Source organism: Dendroctonus ponderosae, unplaced genomic scaffold (assembly GCF_020466585.1).
Source record: "Dendroctonus ponderosae isolate FM_Combo_2020 unplaced genomic scaffold, Dpon_F_20191213v2 Dpon_F_20191213_10, whole genome shotgun sequence".
In the NCBI taxonomy this organism is placed as follows: Eukaryota; Metazoa; Arthropoda; class Insecta; order Coleoptera; family Curculionidae; genus Dendroctonus; species Dendroctonus ponderosae.
This window is the reverse complement of record NW_026017111.1, coordinates 3,201,765-3,209,482: the sequence shown is the minus strand read 5'-3', so window position 1 is coordinate 3,209,482 and position 7,718 is coordinate 3,201,765. Positions and strand designations below refer to the sequence as shown.

The following is a 7,718-nucleotide window of genomic DNA, read 5'->3' as shown; positions in this document are numbered from 1 at the left end:
AAACTTGTTGTGGAGCAAGGTTAACTAAGCCAGTAAAAATCAGAATTCATTGAGATTAGAATAGCGTTTTTACAATTTGTAGACTCAAATGTCCTTCATAGAGTGTGAAAATTGCAAGTTGCCACCTGCTAAAACGATGCAATTAGAAAAAAAACTTGCTGTGGAGCAAGTTTAACTATGCCAGTAAAAATCAGAATTCATTGCGATTCGAATTGCATTTTTGCAATTTGTAGACTCAAATGTTCTCCATAGCGTGTGAAAATTTCAAGTTTCCACCTGCTACAGATTGAAAGCTACGAATTTTTAAAAGAAACGGTGCAATAGGGAAAAAACTTGTTGCTGAGCAAGTTTAACTTAGCCAGTAAAAATCAGAATTAATTGCGATTCGAATGGGATTTTTGCAATTTGTAGACTCAAATGTTCTCCATAGCGTGTGAAAATTTCAAGTTGCCACCTGCTACAGATTGAAAGTTACGAATTTTTAAAACAAACGATGCAATTAGGAAAAAAACTTGTTGTGGAGCAAGGTTAACTAAGCCCGTAAAAATCAAAATTCGTTGTAATTCAAATGGAATTTTTACCATTTGCAGATTCAAATGTCCTCCATAGCGTGTGAAAAGTTCAAGTTGCCATCTGCTACAGATTAAAAGCTACGAATTTTTAGAAGAAACGATGCAATTAGAAAAAAAAATTGTTGTGGAGCAAGTTTAACTACGCCAGTAAAAATCAGAATTAATTGCGATTCGAATGGAATTTTTACCATTTGTAGACTCAAATGTCCTCCATAGCGTGTTAAAATTTCAAGTTGCCACCTGCTACATTGAAAGTTACGAATTTTTAAAACAAACGAAGCAATTAGGAAAAAACTTGTTGTGAAGCAAGGATAACTAAGCCAGTAAAAATGAGAATTCATTGCGATTTGAATAGCATTTTGGGACATGCAGAATTTGCGTGTGAACTGAAATGAGACCAAGTCTCAAACATTGACGAACTTTGAGCATAGCCCCGGTAAAACCAAATTCATTTCTTGCGGGTTTAAAATGCTATTCGAAATTCCCGGAAAAAAACCTTGTCAACTTTGCCAGTTTCACGTGCTGTGTGGTGATTGTGTTTTAAATAGCTGCAAGATGTTTCCAAAAACTTCCCGATTTAACAAGCAGGAATCGCACAAAGGCGCGTTGAAATGGACGTTGTTTGCCATCGAGTTAACAATCGTTTTCTCTTGTAGGATCCGGTCCCAATTTGAAGCAAAAGTTTCCGGGTTCCCCCTATGGGAAAGGTTTGAATCCATGCAAGCCGAAGGTATGTTCAATGTTGAAACAACCCTCATAAATCCGATGGGTAATTGTGCTTTCACAGCCTCCCATTGGTCCGAAGGGCTCTTGCGAGCAAACCAGCTTGATTTTCAACTCGCCCTCATCCAGACTCAGCGAAAATACCTTCAGACTGAAAAAGGTATCCAAGATACACACAGTTTAAACACTGCTAGCCAACTTTGGACTTGTTTTAGAACCACGAGAACTATGGCAGGCATTCCATGGAACCTCCACGTGGGGGCGCCAGTAGAACTCCGAAGTTGTTCAAATCTAGCACCGAACAACTGAGCAAGGTGATTGATCAATCATCAATTTTCAAACGTATTTTGTGCGAAATTCGCAATTTTCCCGCAGAAAAGTCAGTCAGTGGGCAAAGCGAGGAAGAGTCTTCCCTACAAGAACGACCCTGAAACAACCGCCAGTCCTCAGACCTCTTGCATACCCAGATTGAAAAAGAAACTCACCGAGTCGGTGGTAAGTTTTTGGAAATGGGACTATGATTTTTTCCGCCTGAAAACAACTGCTAAACAGGGTGTCAAACACAATAGTAGTCTTCGATACAAGGGCGAAAAATGTCGTTTTTCGAACGACGACGGCGTTTCACACCCGAGACGAAGTCGAGGGTGTCAATCCGTCAGGAGTTCGAAAAACCAATTTTCGCCCTCGTATCGAACATTATTTTTTATTCGAATGAAAGATTACACGAATAATAAAATGCCTCGATTTCATATTAAAAATTTTGTGGCAATGTCATTTTTTGAAATGTCATGTTTTAAAGTTTGTAATTAAGTTTAAGTACTTTTTCAACTTGAAACACCTGTGGTCTTGGGATGGTGTATGCATATTGCATACTCTGCATGACATTTGCGCTTCTTAAAAAGATCGAGTTTTACGTGTGACAACATCGCAAAAGTAGATAAGTAGGCCATTAAAACGATTATGAGACTGAACTTGTAACAAAGGTATAATTTACAAATTGTAAGTAAACTTGAAAATAGGATCAATATTTGCTGATAAACCTACGTAATTCCTTAAAAAAGCATTTCGGTTATTTTTAAATAAAAATACTAAAAAATATATAATAACAGTGGCAAGTTCAAAGTGTCACATTTACTTTGTCGCACACTGTGCGGCAAAGTCCGTGCGCAAAAGTAAAACAAATGAACGCTAAAGAAAAGTGCTTCTTTTTGATCATCGCTTCTGTTCGCAAAATGGCACTTTTTGATTCATTCGAATAAAAATAAAATTTTTAAGCATTGTCCATCGCTTCTGGAGAGGCCGCGTATCCCACATACCTGCTATCCGACCACCCCAGAGGACGAGAACACCAGCAGCACATTTGACCGATACAGCGCTCAGCGCCATCCTGTGAAGCAGCTGAGTAAAACTCCTCAAACAAAAGCATCGGGAGACATCAGCGCCACTCCAGCCGGCAGGAATCGGCCGCTCAACGTCAGCTACACCGTTCTCCCGCGGATCGCTAAAAGGATCAGACGACTGGGAGAGGCTGGGGGGTCGAAGGAGACTGTAAACCTCGCCGTAAATGTGCCGGATGACATAAAGGCCAGGCCGAATGAGGCGTTGGACTTTTCGGTGAATTTCCAGGTGAAACACAGCTCGTCCCCGATTCAACAGCCTGCAAGTGAAGAGAAGCTGATTCCTGATCTGTCGCTGTCTTTGCACAACGTGCGCAGCTCCAGCTACTACAACATCGCCTGCGGGGCCGAGGCTCTTTCCGACTCGGAAAAGTCGGCGGCTTCTCCCAACAGCTTGCGCTGCTTCAGCTTGCAGGAACTGAACGACTGCAATGTAGTCCTGCTGCTGCAAGACCAGTTCATCGATGAGAACTACGACCAGTGCATGAAGGCACTGGACCAAGCAGTCGAAACGTTGCAGATCTCGCAAGCCGACACGCTCCTTCAAGTAACAAACTCTCCAACCGATCAGGAGTTGTCCAGTTATTTTGATTGATTTGCAGTTGACTGAGCACATGGTTCGCCTGGTGCTGAACAACAAAAGTGATCAGAGATTGGCGCTTCTTCAGAAGATGCGCCAGCTCTTAGCCGGTGCGAAGGGATCGGCTGGGCGCCCTGAAGCTGAGAGCCTTGCCAACTCTGCCATCAACCAACTCAGAGGTAAGGGTGGCAGGAGGCTGTAGCTTAGGTTGGGCAACACTGTGTTGAGTTGCGCTATTGAGTTGTTGCCGCTCTCTGCGTTAACGAGTTATAACTCATCGGTTAATGAGTTTTACATTTTCAGAAGTGTTAACGTCATATATTTATAGAAACCATAAAATATTGAACTTGTTTAACGCATGATGGCAATAATAATTTTATTTTATCATTTTAATATTCTTGTTAGTCTAATAATTTATAAATGGATCAGGAATAGGTAAAATTTACTTTAATTTCCTTTTGAATGTAAAGTTTCTTTTGATTTGCAACATTTAACATTCTTTAGCGAGATGTTGTACATATTGCTCTTCTTGGGTTTGTGTAAACTCTTCTTCTTGAGTTTCTGTATTTTTTAGCCGTAATCCCTTATTTGCTTTGTATAATCTTTGACGTTCAGCACTAGTTCGTGGTTGATAAAAGATACTTTGAGTTGATCTATTACTTAATGCTCCTTTTTTAGCACAAAATCGTTTTTGGCGTTCAGCATTACTTATAATTTTTCGCATTGTCGCATGTTTTTGTGACTGCTCTTGTGTATGTTGTTCATGAACGTCTGCTACAACTTGTATCTGAATAGGACTAAAAAATCAATTAATTTTGGCGATTGGAAGACGTTCTATCTGTTTAAAATAGACGGTAAAACCAGGAAGAGCTATAGAGACACGATACACTTGACACACTATATGGATACATAACGTAAGCCATCGCGCGTATGTTCAAAAAAAATCTAACTAAACTAATCCAAGGCTAAAAAATTAAACTAAATTGAGAAGATTTAATCATAAAGAAATCAAAGGGTATATGAAGGGAAAAAATCCATTTTGATGCGTGATAAACACAATTAATCATAGAAATAATATAGAGAATTGAAAATAAGCATTTTTTGCACTTAAACTGCTTGAGTGTCTATAATTGTGTGTGTACTTGAATTGGAAAGTTAAAAGAAGGCGAAACTCGAACAGGCATTTAGTACATGAGCACCCTTAACCTAGTATTTGCAGTATCTGCAACTTCTCCCTTGATAATTTGTTGATTCATTGTTATCAGCGTTATAAAATAAACTGCACCGAACACAATAATATCACACTCAATAATTGATAAATCAAAATCACTGTCAGTTTAATAACGCAATGTGTATTGGAAAAGTTTATCAGATCTACAGATGCACCCGCACTAAGAGAAAAATGTCGAATAAAAGTGCATATATGCGTCCCAAGCCTCAGGCGCCATAAAAAGTTATCACTTCAAAAGGGTTATTAACATTTTTTCTGAGTAAATTTGCAGCAACAGAATTGAGTAAAATCGATCTTTTCATTTTTTGCATAAAAGATCCAGTTTGCCAGTATTTTACAGTAAAACGTTTTTGTTGCCAATTTTCAGAACACTTTGAGCAGAAGATCCTGAAAATGACCAGAGAAAAGGTGAGCAACCTGCTCGCAGAACTAAAGACGACGTTGCTGACAGCGAACGAAGACATTGAGGTCGCCTGCAATGAAGCCGTAAAAAACCTGATTTTGCAGCTGAAGAAACCCGCTCTAGAACCATCCGTGCTGTGAAACCCCCATGCAGTTGATCAGGATCGACTGTGGAAAACCCAATTGACTGTACAAAAACTGTATTTGTTTGAACAATTTCTTCGCGATAAAGACGATGATTCCAAATCGAAGCCGGCCTTTAAATCGAGCAACTAATTGAAAATCGATCCGGCCGTCTGCAGGCTGAAAGTGATGGTTTCAGCTAGAAAAGCGATTTATCACACAGCTTATTATGACTGACAGTCGAGAAGGCCTGATTGAATTTCGCGAATTGCGAGGGCCTGCAGAAGCCACAAACTGTTCTCATTGTTCAAGACGCGCGCGACTAAAGAACATTTAAAATGAATCCGGCTCAAAGTTCGCCGGAGCGCCCCAATATGCTCAGAAAATGTTCCCTAATGGTAGTCACCAGGGTGGACTTGTTATTCCCGTTTCTCCCTTCTCGGATGGAATCGAATGTCCGGAAGCGCGATTTGCATATGATTTGTCTTGCTATTGATCCTCCAGCAGGAAATCAAACGATCGGGATTTGATGGGGAACATGTGTTGTTTTCGTCGGGCATCCGATCGGTTTGCCAAAATTGGCCCTTAAAGTTTTCCACGTTATTTTAGGGAAGGAAACAGCCGATTTGCAGCCGCAGATTAAACGAACGAATTAAAACGTTAATCCAACAGCAATCGTAGGCAAACAGTACGAGGGAATTTGCAAATGGAAATAGCGGCACCTGGACACATCCAAATCCACAGTAAAAGCGCAATCCCTGAAATCGGTGTGTTTGCTTTGGACGCAGCCGGATAAAAGCGCATTTCAAACACCGATAATGTGATAATTGAAGCACGGCTTTGATGGACAAAAAGGCCCATAAAACTCCGAAGTTTCGTTCACATGTTCCCAGTCGATAAGGAATATCAGCCAGTATTTAAATATGTCAAATGCAATAGGCATTGGGAGTTATGGGCTTCATTAAGCGCAACTAGTTCACCCCGCTAAATATGCAAAACGCAATAAAAGGGCGCTAACTGAAGGAACTTGAACCCGCTCGGGTGACGGCTGACGTCAATAACTCGTCGAATTAATTGCGTTGATCCAGTTCACTTGACGGCACGTACTTTAGACGTTATTAAACCGTAGATTAATCCAGACTTTTCGATGTGCATCCGCAACGTTTGCTTGTAACAATGGCCTCAAAAATCGGCCAAATTGGTTGGAAAATGGTCATTCGGGGGGAATTGGGGCCACAACTGGCACCGATTTGCGCTAATGGAGAAATAGGCCTGCTAATATGGAATCGAGTTGCTGGGGTTTGGCAGCAACTTACTCTGATAGCTGCACATTTATTTGCGGTAGAAACAAAGAAAATCCAGAGCGCGCCATAAACCAGTTACTTCAAACTCGGAGCCCGTTAGAGCAAAGTCCACTCCCATCACAGCCCGAGCACGGCGCAGCACCAACTACGCTGGGGGGTGAGAGCGAGACGAACATAGCCTGACCTGCCAGACCACGTTCGTTTGCCGCAAATAAACCGGCCCCAGTTTGAACTACCCGCACCACCAGGTGAAAATCGTCTGGGTATTTTTCACGCATTTTCCAACCGAGCTGACACGTATTCTCCAGTGGCCCACTGTCAACAATGAATATATCCAGCATATTATTATGTTAAAAGTGGGAATTTCTTGAGCAGAACAGACATGCCTATTCTACAGCTGTGACAGGGCTAAGGCATCCCCATTGTGAAACCGTCCTAATGGGCTGAAATATTCCAGCATGGAGATAAATGGAAAAAACCTTGCTGTTGTGGCTGCCAAATTTTAACAATCCTGTATGTCGAATAAATGAAATGAAAACCGGCGGTGCAAAAATCCAATGATTTCGGGCGGAATTTGGCAATTTTGGGTCAACTTTGCCCGAGCTTTTAGGCAAATATGCGAAGCATTTCCATTATTGTTGGCCTAATGAAAAAAGCGCTTTTAACTCGTTGCATCCTGAATAATTGGCCAATTGATGATGATTGGCGCCTGGTTGTTTCGCACAAAAATAACCGGGGAGGTTACAAAGACTCCGTCCTACTAAGCTGAAATATGAATTTTTCAGTAAACCGGACAACTTAGCCATTAGTGGCGGCTTAAAGTGGATTTTCCGCCTGTAACTCCCGCAAATCTGGACGGGCCGCTGTTTGTCTTAACTAATTAGTTAATGATGGCGAAGGTGGGAGAACAGCTTCGTTAAGTCGCTCTGCATGGAGAATTGCTGTTCATCAAGCCTGAACTGGCAGGAACAGTTCTGGACAATAATGTTCTTTTTCCGCCCCCTTAGGCAGTTTAAACAACGAGCGCGAAATCTGAGAAGAGCAAATACGATTTCCGTCACACCAAATCCATTTTCCAGCGAAAGTTTATCTCCATTAGGGAGAGGCGCTCAGAATCCATCCATCATTTCGAGTATTGGATTATTAAGGCGCCCTACAGTTTGAACAACTTTATTGCTAATAAAGAAAGACAGATTATCAATGATGGTTCCTTGTCTTGTTCCATGTTCCACTGTGAGGTAATTAATCGAACATTGATAACTGAAACTAGTGGGGTTTTAAGCCGTGGTAAAATGGAATTTCTTTCTGACGTTTCGCAAGCACGAGTCGCTTGCATCCTCAGATGTGGCCTACAGTGTTCTCATTTTAATTAACAGAACAGTGGAA

General features: G+C 41.2%; 1 protein-coding gene across 3 annotated transcripts; it reads left to right on the top strand.

Moving 5' to 3' along the window:
• The first annotated feature begins 1,066 nt into the window (after window positions 1–1,066).
• Window positions 1,067–5,156, top strand: LOC109538041. Of its 3 annotated transcripts, none has more exons than XM_048662124.1 (8): window positions 1,067–1,173; window positions 1,229–1,302; window positions 1,360–1,455; window positions 1,511–1,608; window positions 1,667–1,791; window positions 2,575–3,239; window positions 3,295–3,451; window positions 4,871–5,156. In XM_048662124.1, exons 1-8 carry the CDS (start codon window positions 1,128–1,130, stop codon window positions 5,044–5,046), a joined length of 1,437 nt encoding a protein of 478 aa, XP_048518081.1. In that variant the 5' UTR covers window positions 1,067–1,127; the 3' UTR covers window positions 5,047–5,156. The 3 variants fall into 3 exon arrangements, with proteins under 3 accessions (XP_048518081.1, XP_048518079.1, XP_048518080.1); XM_048662122.1 differs by having other exon boundaries at window positions 1,068–1,173; window positions 1,667–1,790; window positions 2,571–3,239; XM_048662123.1 differs by having other exon boundaries at window positions 1,069–1,173; window positions 1,511–1,609; window positions 1,671–1,790; window positions 2,571–3,239.
• Window positions 5,157–7,718: the final 2,562 nt, after the last annotated feature.